At 39.8% G+C, this 16,128-nt stretch overlaps 1 protein-coding gene across 1 annotated transcript in view; it reads left to right on the forward strand.

The window, feature by feature from the left end:
• Positions 1–14,524, forward strand: part of LOC148511647 (melatonin receptor type 1C) — a 285,446-nt gene extending 270,922 nt beyond the window's left edge. Inside the window, exon 2 of the mRNA XM_088482884.1 lies at positions 13,651–14,524. Coding sequence (XP_088339010.1) covers positions 13,651–14,516 — 866 coding nt within the window. The 3' untranslated portion in view covers positions 14,517–14,524. The remainder of the gene's footprint in view (positions 1–13,650) is intronic.
• The last annotated feature ends 1,604 nt before the right edge of the window (positions 14,525–16,128 follow it).

Here is a 16,128-nt window from a genome sequence, read left to right on the forward strand (position 1 = left end):
GCATTATAGCAGGTGGTGGCTCCAGCAGTATCTTCCGGATCCAGCGGTGACGTAAGTATGTCTTCCAGCGGATCCTGCACTGCTTCTAGTGAATAATGAACGAAAACAAGTAGTAAGTAGAAGATATGTTTCTGTTTGTGTTCTCACTTCAACGAACTAAGGACAAGTGAATCATATTTAGTCACCTGTTATTAAAGAAGGACCTTTTCAAGACCATGTCCTTGGAGAGGAAAATAACAAGGGTGAATATCATTTATTTGATCAGGACTGTGAAGACTTCACTTGCTTGTTCAGTGTTTTCCTTGGGCTGTTTTAATTGATGTAAAGTTTATGTTTTCAATTCTTCAATATTATTAGGTTACATGGTGATAGAATAAGCGCTAGTAAAATACACGCTTTGTGTTTTTTTTATTTGTTGTATAGGGAGTTCAGGTGGGATCTCCTTTTATGTGTATTTTACAGCAGCATTTCCTGGTTTTATAGAGCAAATTTTAGCACCTTTTGTCACACTATAGCTGGAAATGTTACTTCCTTTGTTTGGGGATCTAATCGCCCTTGTATTGCTTATAAAACTTTATGTAGGCTATGGGGTAATTGTCACATGGCACTGCTGGATATGCTTTGTTATTATTTGGTTGTATAAAAATGAGGGAAAAGGGGAAATTGGGAAAAAGATTCTGCACAAGAGATTTATTAATTACCGTTGATGTAAATGTAAATTACCAACTATAAATGCAAGTCACATAGAGTAAAAAACTCTTTTCATAATTAAAGTGGTTGGTGGTGCTCCCAAAAGTAAAATATTCCAAACAGAAAAAATATTCCCTGCACAGGCAGGCCAAGTAAACTCTTTGCTGGGGCACTCTTTAATAATTATATGAAAAATAATGATATGATAAGTTTAAATAAAACAACAATTTTAATGATTCACTTGTTAAAATATTAATGCTACGAGCGCTATTTTACAAGACAAGACAAAAGACAAACATTAAACATATAATAATTGAGATTAAAATGGCAAATCCTGTCTGAAGAATACAATACTCTTATTGCAGGAAATTAATGGGCGAAAATATGCATCTCTCTTAAAGAGAGATAAAGGTGACTGGCAGACACAGACAAGGTAAGTATAAACAGATAACACCAAATAAGCAAGTTATTCCTTGCTAATAATAACCAACACTGCATTAATATTCAGCATGAACACCTGTAGTTTCTGGACTAATGCCGTGATGTAAACCACAAATGATGCCCAACTGTTTCTGAATAATAGGTTAAAATACCCCAATGTCATAAAGTGCAATTAGGTTAATACTCAGTGCTATAAAGCTACTAATTAAACCTTGCGGCCAGTATATAATTAAATTAACATAATGCCTTTATATTCAGCATAAACATTTGTAGTTTCTGGGCTAACGTTATAACGTCAACCACATGATATGCCCAACTATTTCTGAATAGTAGATTGAAATGCCACAATGTCATGAAAATACAATTGGGTTAATACTCAGTGCTATAAAGGTACTAATTTAAACCTTGCAGCCAGTATATAATCCAATTAACATAATGTGCAACAGTAATTGGGTCACATATATTCAGTGCATATCAAAAAGAATTGTTTCTTAAAATTGTGCATTGATGTAAATAATATCATAGATCAACACTTGGTTGCCATTAAAGGTAGGTATAAATTCCAAATATAAACCATATATCTGATAAACACATTAATGTATAATGTAAAGGGAGTTTTTGGCTGAAAGATGGAAAGTAGGCACCTGAGATTGCTCCCCACTTCTGCTTTCACTCAGGGTAAGTGCAAACCGAGTGATGAGAGAGTGGGGAGTTTATTGTCCATAGAAACAACAGGGTGGTGGTATATGTTAAAGATCCGTGGGTGTTAGATGGGCTCTGTTACTAAAGCATTGCAGAACCCCAAATGCGCCCCAGACCAGTCAATGTACCACCAGAGGGGATAGAAAGGTACATGTACATTAATTTGTTGCCTGCAAGTAGGAGATAGTCTGCGCTGCACTGCCCTTAGCCGTCTGATCAGCTGTAGGAGAAATCTGCAGCAAACAAGTGTATGCTGTAAAGCGTCTGTAGTGTGTAGCATAGTGGCGATCACGTGATGGCGGTCAGCTGATCGAGCCTACGATTTGAAGCGCGTTTCGCCCGAAGGCTTGTTCACAAACGAAATGCCCAGAAGTATCCCAGCTCCACATGTCAGTATTTACATGCGGGCTGGCCAATCCGGACCTCATATTTTTGATTGATGTTTCCTCTGGCCAATAATCTATGAACCATGAGTTTAGCCAATTAATGTGATGTTAGAAAGAGTGATAGCTATTTCAGCCAATCCTAATTAGGCTGTATCTTATCTTAGTAAACAGTAGAAGACTCATTCAATCCTAAACAGATTGGAACTTATTAGTAGAACAACAAACACCTTTATTGAGTGTTATTGAAAATGAAATATGGATGACAGCAATATAGGTTATCTACTATGCAATAACAAACTATAAATATGTGTCCATGCGCGCTATCTATTGTATCAATTAATTAATTATCAAGTATTCCACTGATGATTCAATTGTTCAAATAGGTTAAAAAGGGGGGAAGGTATATAATAAAAAAATTAAGAGAAATACAGATGCATCGCTCCCTAACCATGTGTTTGAAGAAAAAGAAGGTGTTGTGATAAATAATAGCAAAGTTGCTCCATGAAAAATATGCAACCTAGTGAAATGGCATTGTGTTATTATGAATCCAATAAAGTGAGAAAAATTAAAAAAATTTGAAAAATTAAGAAAAAGTGGAAAGTGGGTCATGGTGATGGCTATAATAAATATAAATTAATAAATATTAAAAATAATTAAAAAATAATAAAAAATAAAAAATGTAAAAATTATAATATTGTGATGAATCAATAATTGCTGTGATGATTAGCTTTGTGAAAAAATATTGTGTATATAGATGCATCTTTCTCTGCAGATAAGGATATCCATATTTATGAATTCAGAAAGTCTTGCTAAAATTGATGTGTTCATTCATGCCATATGGTGCAGTGCTGTTCAACTTGAAGGTCCAGTAGCTCTCTTTTTTCAGGAGTGCCTTGGTAATGTCTCCTCCTCTGATTCCCAGATTTATGGTTTCTAAACCAAAAATCTTCATGTCCTTATACGAGTTATTGTGCTTCTGGTGAAAATGCCGGGCTACAGTGGTCAGCTGTTTCATCTTCAACAAGTCTTGCTGTACATTCCTGATCGTGCCCATGTGTTCTAGTATTCTTTCTTTCAACATACGTGTCGTCATTCCCACGTATCTCTTTTTATATTTTATTATTTGGTTGCACAACTGGTGCACATTCATGACTAGATGGTTGTCCAGGAGTGCGGGGATGCTCATTGTGCACTGCTTCAGCTGGCTTGTATAACTCTTAGTTTTTACCTGCAGAGTCCTCTCTTGTGGGTTGTCCCGCATTCTGTTGCAGGCATGTAAGGTTTGTTTGGTGGCCCATAAGCTTCTGGGGGCTGATGGATCTCTTTTCTCCTGTATGGGGTAAAACAGCTTTTTCTAACTTGTTTTCTTTGAAAGGTACTGTAGTTCTTCATGGTTGGCTAATGGTGAGTCCACATTGAGAGGGATATGTACTAAGCCTTGGAGATTGATAAAGTGGATAGAGATAAAGTGCCAAACAACCAGCTTCCAACTGTCATTTTACAGGCTGTGTTTGGAAAATGACAGTTAGGAGCTGATTGGTTGGTACTTTATCTATCCCAACTTTATCTCTCTCCAATGGTTAGCACATCTCATTTTGGGTCATATTTATAGAGTGAGTGTTTTATGTTCCTTTGCTCAACTTAATTCTGATTTTACTCTTCCTAAATTTATGTTTTATAGGTTTTACTTCATTGACATACGGGGGGAAACACCTGTTTTAGCAAAATTCCATGCTTTGATTCATACCCTCCCTTCAAGAAACATATTTCCTATATATATTCGCCCCTTTAGCTCGGCTTTTGCAAACATTACGGGTCAAGTGGGAGGTGGATATGGGTTCCTTGTCAGATGAGGATTGGAGCTTTGGGCTCTCCTTGAGTAGCCACCATGTATGCCAGATTCCAGCAGATTTAGGTGTATATTCTGCATTGGGTTTATTGGACTCCGGAACTTTTGGGGAAACTTGGGAGGATAAATTTCATCTCCTGTCCTAAATGTGGTGAGTCTGATGCTGACTTCTGGCATTTGTTCTGGTCTTGTCCCAAGGTCTCCTCTTTTTAGACAAGTATACTGGGCTCTTTAGCAGATTCTGGGATAAGGATGTCATTGTCCTCTCTAAGGCATTGCATTTTTGGATTGGGCCTTGCAGGAGAGAATCATTATTTACAAACTTATGTTCATTTTACTCTAGTTAAAGTGTGTATTGCTAGAAATTGCATGGCCTCACAGGCTCCCACTCTCTTCTCATGGAAAGGCTTGGTTAGTTCTACAGTGTCTCATGTGCAGTTTATGAACACTAAGGCGGTACATTTACTAAAGTGTGCCTTTTTAGAAGTGGAGATGTTGCCCATAGCAACCAATCCAAACTAGACATTATTATTACAGATAGAGATACTATTTTAACATCTATTCTAAACCAATCAAGAAAGAAAAATCAAACAAATAGGTGTTCATAACTAAATATGGATCTCATCACACAATGGTAGAAAAGATTTTTAAACACCACTGGCACATTTTACAAAAAGAAGCACTCTGGAATATAATAACAACAACAACAACAACCCAGATATGGCTCTTGCAATATGTGTAAAACAGTCACCAGAAAGGAGATCAAATTTACCAAATTCAATATTAAAAGGAAGGACTACTCATTCGTTATCTGATCATTTCAAGAAAAAATACATATGCTCAACAGACCACATTCGCAACTGTCTTGGCATAGAAACCATAAAATGCACATAGAAGGACAGGGACAATTAATCCAGGCTTGCATGCAAGGAGATGGAATGGATTTTTTTAACTTAAAACTCTTAATCCTGGTGGACTCTAAAGATTTTGAGCTCAAATGGTTGTTCTAACATTCTCCTGCTTTATCCTTTTTATATTGTCTCCCTCGTTTAATTTTTTCCCCCTCTTTTATATATTTTTTCAATTTAAAAAAAAATTAGATTTTTTTTTATATATTTTATTTTTCTTACTTTGCTCATATTTTAACACACAGTTTTTATTACACTTATTATATATTCAATGTTTTATTCCATATTTCATTATTACCTTTTTACTATGAAGTTACTAATATATTTATATATTTAACCTTTTCTGAGGAAAGATTGAGGGTTAAAGGCAATGGAACAATTAAAAAACAAACACTTCTTGCCAGTGAAGTTTGAACTTGATAGCTAACAACCTACAGAAGACCTATTTTTTTTACAAAAAATGGCCACTAGAGGACGAATTGAAGTGAATGGGAGAAAAAACGGAAGTGGACAACCGTGCACTTTCAGTTTTGGGGAGCAACCGGAATTCACTTCTCCACCTTCCTTTGATCCTCTGGCACCCTTTGGGACACTTTCTTTAACTTCTACTAACCCAGGGAATGTCTGGAAAAGCTATTCTCTATTAAATACAACCACTTGAAAAACTGGAAGTGGTCAAATGTGCACTTCCGGTAACAATGACGTCACTTCCCGGTGATGTTACCAGGACCAGCCATAAAATGACCAGACTGACAGCCATGCAGGTATCCTTGAAAGCTTGAAACGTGTTGGAAGTACCTGTATGCAGTTACCAGCAGCCACCAGATTCTTGGAACCTAAGCCTATGAGTGTCTAGCAGGATCTTTTCTAGAGACATCCTGCTACTTACCCAGAAGGCAGTCGCCTCCATTAACTGGTATGACATCTTTGATATACAGTATGCTGCTGAATTTTGGATGCTCAATAGAGCTTATTGACTTTGATTTTGATTTTATACTTACTTGCTCATATGTGAGCTAATTCATATCTTCATATTGTTATATTCCCTGCTAAGGGATTTCTAATAATATTATTGCTTTCTGGGCCCATAAGCCTTGATAGTGTTGAGGAGTCACAGATTTTCATTTATCGTACAATACCTGTGATACTGTTATTGACCTCTATATTGCATCTATTTGTTGTAAAGAAAGCATGATATTTTCTATAAACATCCTGTACATCATTTTAATACATAGCACTCCAGGGACACTGCTAGTTTAAATTTTATCTCACTTTTCTGGTTGTAGGGGACACCCTAGCAGAGCCCACCAGCTGCTTTGTGGAGGTCCACAGAGAAGCCTCACAAATCTACCTATACTTCCCAGTCACTTTCTGTCCCGATCGCAACAAGACCTTTGTGCGTACACTCAGGGTTAGGCCTTCGCCATATATTGCAGAATGTTTTACCCATGCAAGTTGCAAATAATAGCTCAACTATGTGAACATCGGTATTTCACATGGATAGCATGTGTCTCAGAATCAGGCCAATAATAGGTAAACAGTGCCACATGTTCTCTGAATACTCACTTTTTAGAACATTTGCATAATATTATTACAAGGTAGCGACAAAGGAGTAAATTTACTAAACATCGGGATTGCTGTTGGATAGAAACCAACAGGCATCAACGGTGGATTGCAGTCTAAAAAAATATTATTTATTCATCGGTTTTACATTGGCTATAAGTTGGTTAAATAGCCATAAGTATTTTTCTGAGACTAATCCCTTGATGAAACTGACTTATACTGTGGAATATTTTACCAACATTCATTATGTCGAACTTCATAATGTCGGCATGGTAGTAATGTTTTAATGGTCATAATGTCGACATTGACCACTTGAACATTTATTATGTAGACTAAATTTCAACATTATTAGAATGTCGACAAAACATCCCTGGTGGTCTAGTGGTGCTTTACCTGGTACGGCGGCTCCAGCTGCATCTTCCGTGCCCAGCAGTGATGTCAGGGTGACTTCCAGTAGCTCATGCATGGCTTCCGGCGGTAAGTATGACTAATCGTAACCGCTAACCTTTAACCCTTCCCATAGTATCTAACCCTCTACTGCCATTCCGTGCAGAATGTCGACATTTCAGATGTCAATATTGTGAACATGTTGACATTCTGCAGGTGCCGACATGTTCAATGTTGACATTTCAACAATGTCATCATCATAACTGTAAACATTGTGATTTTGGCATTATGAATGACAGCTTTGTAAATGTCAACATTTTGATTACATCCGATGCAGGAGAAACCAGTAAGGATATAATTGTAACAGAAGGACTACTGTAATTTAATATTTTACTGGCCAATTGAACAGACCACTTGATCCTGTTTTGCTGCCAGTACCAGATGCCTAGCCAGGGGGCTACAGGGAGAGCAACTGCTCCCCCTGATGGGAAATTTATAAAAATGGTAACTACAGTATGTAATCCAGTATGCCACCATATGGATTTCTGCTGCCCGACCCTATTCCTCAGCATCACCTGTACCCAACTCCTGGAAACATTGACATTATAATGCTACCTGTCAGTAAGAGGAACCAAGAAGAGAGAGAAGATCAACAAGGCGGCAAAGGGGTAAATTGATTGCCGTGGAAGGAAAGCACAACCCAGCATGTGAAGGAACATGAACATGGGGATGTGGTGGGCAGTACAGGACATAGATGGGGATGTGGGAGGCAGTATGGAACATAGAGATGGAGATGTAGGGGGCGTATGGAACATAGAGATGGGGATATAGAGGGCAGTATGGAACATAGAGATGGGGATGTAGGGGGCGGTATGGAACATAGAGATGGGGATGTAGGGGGCAGAATGGTACATAGATATGGGGGTGTGAATGGCAGTAAGAAACATATGGTGAGTGAAGGTTATTTTCATGCATGAAGTATGTAGCCTGCAATGCCTATTTTTCCATTCTCCCTCCTGTCAAATGCTGCCTACACCAATGTAAGGCGTTTGTTTATACAACATGGTATGGACTTCTAGTGCCACTTAGATAATTGAATGGTAAGTTAAATATTACCAGATTGAATGAAGCTGATATATTTTGACTATACAAACACTTTCACCTCTTTGCTGATACTGAAAATGGGCAAACTCATCCCTGCTCTTAATGGATATAATTTGATTTGATTTTATTCAACTTCCAGTTTTCATTATTCACTGACTGTCTGTGAAATGTAAAATTATCAGGGCCATTGAGAGGAGGTGTGTATCCAAAACCGGGGAAGCTTAACCACACTCCATCTCCTAAAATATAAGAAAATACAATGGGTGGCACCGTGAAGCAGCACCACGTGCTACAGGGGAGATCAGTGAGCACTGCAGAGGGCAGTGCGCAGCAGGCACAGAGCTGGGTACCTGATGGAGCGGTGGCCCTTGGCACGTCCTCTCTCTCTGCAGCATTCTCTCTAGTCTCTCCCTTCAGTTACATGATCCATTCCCATTCTCCCCAGCTCCCCGCATGACGGGCTCCCAGCCTATCAGGTCCTTAGGGGAAGGACAGAGCTGCGCTGCAAAGGTGGGCAATGTGAATATCCCCCTCAGCAGCTGACCAGGGTCCCCCAAGGGTCCTTACAACAAGCCTGTGCATGGGAAAACAGTATCCACCCTCCCCCCACTTCTCTCAGCACACCTGTAGGTGACCAAACATTGGACTCCATATAAATGCAAATGCAGAACGGGGGAATGAGTAGTACATTTCTACCATATTTGTCTTATAATGCCCACTTTACAAGGTTGCCTATTAGAGACATAGCTGGAGGAGGAGTTAGGGCAGAGGGAGACACACATGGTAATGAGATTAGGGCCTGATTCAGAGCCGAACGCTCTGACCAGAGCGCTCGCTCTGAATCAGGGCCCTCCTCCATTAAAATGGAGTGTCCTCCTGGACGCTCGTATAGCTGTGGGTGACCACCCACAGCATATACGAGCATCAAAAAATATGGTTGCGATGGTCTTGACCATTGCGACCATCGGACTTGCGACGGAGACCCTGCAGTAGGGTCTCCCTGCCACAAGCCCTGGAGTGATTTTGGCTCTATCAGAGCCAAAATCACTCCCACTGACATCACTAGTGATGTCAGTGGGGCCGGCTTCAGACGGTAGGCGTTCCCATGGGAACGCCTCCGTCTGGCAGGCACGCCCCCGGCACGCCCACCAAAGCGGGCGTGCTGTCAGTCAACATCGACAGCACACCCCCTTTGGTGCGAGACCCGGAGCGACAGCTTGGCTGTCGCAGTCCGAGTCTCGCGCATGCGCACGACGGAGCTCCCTCCGTCGTGCGCATGCGCAGTGGGGAACATCGACCCACTTGCGAGCGTACTGCCGCTTGTGAGTGGGTCTGAATGACCCCCTTAGTCATTACCATGCAGCGAATTGTGCCTTTCCCTCCCCACTTAAATGTGCTGAAATGCTCTGTCATCTCAGAAGTCAGCTTGGCTCCATTTTCCTTAACAGAGCTGTGTTACATCATGTAGTACCAAATATTGAGTACAGTGCTGCTCTGCTAATGAATGGGGCACTAGGACTCATACAAATATCAGATTGATTTTTATTTCCAGTGCCATTTCAGGTTTTCTGAAATATAATTATGTCGTCATTGTGAGTTGATAACTTTTGTTGCCTTGGGAGAAGACACAGCTCTGCTGTCTGCACTGAATGAAATTAGTCTGAGATCTGTTTTGTGCTGAATCTTAGGCCAATCTCATAGCATTGTAAAGAAATATCTCTGTCTAATGATATTAACTCACAGCTAAAATGCCCTAAAGATAACTAAAAAGAAAATAACAAAGTGTTTATTAAAGTTGCGAGGAGCAAGTACAACTACAAACCAATACATTCCATTGCCTCAAGGTCAAATTCACCTTTAAACTTGTAACAGAAAACCTGTAGGTGTGTACTAATGCAACTACTGCACATAGGGTATTATTCAGCTTCAGATGGAGTTGCGATTGCAGCTGCTAGCATGTTGGGAGCTGCGATAGCTGTAATATGGTAATGAAGCAGACGCTGGGCTCTCCACTCCCCCCCAACAGAAGCGACACACCTCCGTTAGACGCTGGCCTCTCCACTCCCCCCCAACAGCAGCGACACGCCTCCATTAGATGCTGGCCTCTCCACTCTCCCCCAACAGCAGCGACACACCTTCGTTAGATGCTGGCCTCTCCACTCCCCCCCAACAGCAGCGACACACCTCCATTAGATGCTGGCCTCTCCACTCCCCCCCCAACAGCAGCGACACACCTCCATTAGATGCTGGCCTCTCCACTCCCCCCCAACAGCAGCGACACACCTCTGTTAGATGTTGGCCCCTCCACTCCGCCCCAACAGCAGCGACATGCCTCCATTAGATGCTGGCCTCTCCACTCTCCCCCAACAGCAGCAACACACCTCCGTTAGATGCTGGCCTCTCCACTCCGCCCCAACAGCAGCGACATACCTCCGTTACATGCTGGCCTCTCCACTTCCCCCCAACAGCAGCGACACACCTCCGGTAGATGCTGGCCTCTCCACTCCCCCCAACAGCAGCGACACACCTCCGGTAGATGCTGGCCTCTCCACTGCCCCCCAACGTCGGCAACACGTCTTCGATTTGGGAAGCGGAGGCCGTCGCTGCCCCTTCTCTGCCCCAAAACGGCAGCAGACTGTTAATCACTGGCAGTCTGCTGCCAAACCCTGTCCAACATCGCAGACCTGTACTGCCCATGGTCGAGAATCTGCGTTCAGCACTGCATGCTAGAATTAGTCCCATAGACATTTAAGTGTCTCTCTTTAAACATATGAGCTATTACAAAACCAGTTGCCATACAAACATTTGTAATGCAGAGGACAAGTCATCTGTAAAACATTACATGCATACTACAATAGCTCCAGTGTCAGGGGCCTATTTATCAATGGCCCTTTAACTATGCGGAAATGCTAGTTTCCACATATTTTAGTTACCGGGCCATTCATCATCAGGAGTCCGAAAAGGACCCCTGACATTCAGCAAACTCTAAAAACTTAAATTTTTTGGAGTGTGCTTTCGAGAACAAGCGCCATCTTCAGACAGCGCTTGTTCTCGGATCCCTGCTCCTTCCTATGGGAAGGAGTTCTGGGGATGCGAAGAGGGATCCAAATGGATCCCTCCGACCCCTCCTCACTACTACCCTGGTGGCTGTGTGCATGCGTGACCTTGGGTCACGCATGTGTAGCCAAGACGCCGGGGAGGAGTTAAGTAACGCAGCTACTTCTGTAGCTGCGATACTAACCGAGGGGACAGCTGCTTATCGGAGCAGCTGTCCCCGCCCTGGAGCAATGATGAATTGCTGCAGTATAAACTATCCCCCGCTGCTAGTTGGATACTTAAGTGTCCCTCGCAGTGAGATGATTACTTAATACATACGGCCTCCGATGATGAATAGGCCCCTCAGTTCCAAAAACATAAGCTAATAAGTTCTTTACCATTTTATCTCATCTTTTTAAGAAACACATCTGCAGCAAAGGTTGAAAATGAAAGACGAACCTTAACGGTGAACTGAAATATTTTTATCTAAAATTTAGCCTCTAATGACCCTCCCTTCTTTTGGAAAACAGACAATGATATTTTACGTTCATTGTTTTTTTCTAAAAGTTACATTTGGCTTGTTTTTTATATTTAATAACTACTTTGTTTTTTAAATTTAAAGTAAATTATTATCATGTTAAAAAAGACAGGTAACTTTTCCAATATAAAGAAAAATTATATCATATACTAATTAGAAAAGATTCCTTTCTGATCTGTGTTTGTTTGAAGATTAAAAAAAAATAAGTACTGTAGGATTGTTATTTTATTGTAGGGTTTTGTTTTGTGAACTAAAAATGGTATTATACAGTTGACTAGGCAAAAATACAGCTTATGCAAAACTTTATATCATTTAGGATATAGCCAGCCATGCATAAAACTATTCTATCTTTACAGGCCTCATATTCAGCGATAAAATAGTTTCCTTAGAACTAGAAATGCCCCACATTCACAGGTGGTGTAATGGTCGTGGGTTTGATTCCCACTATGGCCCTAACTGTGTGGAGTTTGTATATTCTTCCTGTGCTCTCATGGGTTTCCTCTGAGTACTCTAGTTTCCTCCCACAATCCAAATATATACTGGTAGGTTAATAGGTTCCCAGAAAAAATTAACCCTATTGGGTATGTGTGTGAGCATGTGGTAGGGAATATAGATTATATTGAGGGGCTCTAGACTGCACACCCTAATAGTAATGAAAGGTGCCATCATGCTGAGATTTTAAAGTAACATACACAAAAAACAGAGTTGCATATGCACTATGTGATCATTACTGTTCACATTTAAATTTATTAAATAGAATTTCAGAGGTAGTTAGCATATCAATGGCCAATGATATGGGCATGCCGACCAGCGTCAAGGTCACCTCATTTAGCAGGTCCCTAACACTCTGGGGTTCACATCTGGGACACAGGGCACCCTAAAAGACAGCCCATCCAAAGACCCCCCCAGGGCATCACACGAAAAAAAGGGGGTGACAGTGAACTGTTAAAGTATCAGGTGTGTAATAGTAGCTAATAAGTGTTAAAATAATAATAAAGGTAGAATATGTGTGAAAAAATACATGAATAATAAACAAACATGACGGTGATATACAAAGTGATTATGTGTATTAAATGGTGATGCCCCGAAGAGGTCCAGCCAGAACAGCTCAGGGGGCCCCACGCTCAAACGCTCACCCCAAATATTGAGTGATCTGTTATGGTTGAAAGACGAGAGATTTTATTTACAGCTGCAAAAACTGAGCTTACTGGAATCGACCGACAAACTTCATTTGCAGAGGATCGCCACCTGTGGCTGCTAATATATCATGTTTGGCCACACTGAGACGTGGTGTGACATTGTCTTTCCTTGTGCTGTCAGCTTGTATGGAAGATGGGAAGAAATATAAGTTTAATAAATGTTCTTTCTCAAAGTGGCACATCTAAAAAAATTATAATTCTGGTAATGAACAGAAACTCACCCTTTATCCACATTCTGCCAGATAGTTCCAGATTGGTAGATGAGGAATCTGAGTGCCATTTTCACAAACTTGTGGTGTCTGGTGTTTATGTGACAAATTACGGATGGGAACAGTCAGTTCTTTTAAATTAACACTGGTAAAATGAGCAAGAAATATGGTTCTGTGAATGGAGGATCCAAACTGAGCTGAAGCTCTAGTTTTAAAAGGAAGAGGAACATATTGATAAGTAGATTTTCAAAGTTTATTATTAGTTTTGCAAATAAAAAATGTTCAAAGATTTACTCAATGTTATTCATAGTGAGTTGAGAAATAGAAAATCCAAATAAATGTATGGCATCAATATTTTTTTTTCTCACTAATTGGATTATGCTATATTGCTATTTCTTATAGAAAAACTGACTAAGATCTGAGGGGGTGAAGGGTTAATCTTAAATAACCATGTAGCTAAGTACTGCATAATACACCATTGCCTACATACTGTACATAGGTAGTTGATGTAGTGTATTATCAAACTCAGTAGATAATCCAAACCTGATTATGAAGTTCAGATTGTGTATTAATATTATTTTTATTGTGTGATTAATAATATGTGCTCTAATATATATGTTTGTTGTTTCTATTTCTAGGCAATTTCTTTGTCGTCAGTTTATCTGTTGCAGATCTGGTAGTGGCGATATACCCATACCCAGTTATCCTAATAGCAATTTTCCATAATGGATGGACACTTGGATATATCCATTGCCAAATCAGTGGTTTTATCATGGGACTAAGCGTCATTGGTTCTATCTTCAACATTACAGCCATAGCCATTAATAGATATTGCTATATCTGCCATAGCCTGCGGTATGACAAGCTTTATAATCAGAAAAGCACCTTTTGCTACCTTTGTCTAACTTGGATACTTACTGTTATTGCAATTGTGCCAAACTTTTTTGTTGGCTCTTTACAGTATGACCCTCGGATTTTCTCTTGCACTTTTGCACAAACAGTCAGCTCTTCATACACAATAACAGTGGTTGTGGTGCATTTTCTTGTCCCCCTGGCTGTGGTGACATTCTGCTACTTGAGAATATGGGTTCTTGTTATTCAAGTCAAGCACAGGGTACGACAAGACTCTAAGCAGAAGTTGACGCCAACAGATCTCCGGAACTTTTTGACTATGTTTGTTGTCTTTGTCCTTTTTGCTGTCTGCTGGGGACCATTAAACTTCATCGGCCTTGCTGTCGCCATTAATCCTTTTCAAGTGGCTCCGAAGATCCCAAAATGGCTGTTTGTGTTGAGCTATTTCATGGCCTACTTTAACAGTTGTCTCAATGCTGTAATCTATGGTCTGCTTAATCAAAACTTTCGCAAGGAATACAAAAGAATATTGATGGCTTTGTGGACCCCAAGACTCCTGTTTATTGACACGTCAAGAGGTGGAACTGAAGGAGTTAAAAGCAAGCCATCTCCAGTTGCTACCAATAATAACCAGGCTGACATATGTGTGTAGGCACGTTAAATGGCCATTTTGTATGAATTATGCTCATTATTCCAAATATATGTTCAACATTTTTCACCATGTGCCTGTTAGTATTATGCACTTTGTCATAATACTAAAGGAAAAATATAATATCTTCTGCGCATGACACAACAATGGTTAATTGAAAAAGCAATCAAAATTCATTTCCCTCTCTATATTTTTGTATGGAAAAACTGTGAACATTGTTTAAAATGATTGCAGTTGCTCACTTTGAAATTGAAAGATTATTATAATGTTTTATTGATTTATATGCTAAACATAAAATCCAAGATAGGTTAGGAGTGGATATTCCATTATTTTTACACTCACTGTCGTTGGGATTGAGTTAATTGAATATGTTTAGAATTTCCCAGTATTAATTTCTGCCTGTAGAGTTTTAATGTGGGTGGAAGCTGTCTGCATACAGTAGATGGTTTAATACAGTACCATGCACTACTGTCATTAGTCAATAAGCCAAGTCAGCCCTTACTGCAATTCCAGGACAAGTTAATTGAGTAATTGGTTGGGAGTCTTTTCTAATCTTCGACACATAACAAAAGTGAGATTTGTTGTTGAAGAACATCCATTTATACTTATTGTATGTAATATATTTATATATTCCCTCAGCTATTTTAAGACCACAAATACCACTCTACATATAGTAATCTGGATAGTTTTGGAGTTGTGTTTCTACAACAGCTAGAAAGCCATGAGATGCATAAGCCTTAACAGTACAAACATGATCATGATCAGTTTTTATCTGTATTTAAAATATATGTAATATACAGTGTAAACTGTCTATTTTCTATTGTTTTCCTTTAAAAGCCAGGCAAATGTTTCAGCCCCATGTAGCCTGATATTGTAGGACATTCTATGACTGGCCTGACATTATACGACACTCTATGTATGCCAGGTTTGAACAGAGGGTTGTAACCACTGGCTGCTCTTTTTTTTTTCATTTAAGCACATTACAGGGTTACATTTCATTCATTTGTATATAATCAGATATAGCTTTTAAGAATAACTTAATGGTGATTAACAAAAGTTTTAAGAAACTGTATAGGTAGACTTGCCATACCATCCCTTGAATTCGGGACACATACGAATTACACAGATTCTGTGGCTGGCTGACTTCAGGGTGCCTATGTAATAGGGTGCAAGCTTGTGCTGCTGCGGGAGTACATGCAAGTGTTCCTGTATTTTTAAAGCGGCAATCATTTTAAAGGCAAAACCAGCTTGGCTTTGCATGATTGCCGCTTTAAAAATACGGGAATACTCGCATGTATTCCCTCAGTGGCACAAGCTCGCACCATATTATTACATAAGCCCTCAGGTCTCTAATTCACATGTGTACTGAATTGAAAGGGATGCTATGGCAAGCCTATCTCTAGGTAACCTATGTTTATACTAGGGATGTGCACCGATCCCCTTGTTTTGGTTTTGGATCTGTATCTCCTTAATGGTTTTGGAACTGGATTTAGTTTTGCAAACCACCCTCAAGTGTTTTGGTTTTTGTTTTTGATCTGGATTTTTGAAATAAAAAATAGATAAAAAGTTTTAAAAACAGCTAAAATCATGTAATTTATGCAATCCAAAATCCGAA

The sequence above is a fragment of the Taudactylus pleione genome, unplaced genomic scaffold (assembly GCF_031769625.1).
Source record: "Taudactylus pleione unplaced genomic scaffold, aTauple2 ptg000296l, whole genome shotgun sequence".
NCBI lineage: Eukaryota > Metazoa > Chordata > Amphibia > Anura > Myobatrachidae > Taudactylus > Taudactylus pleione.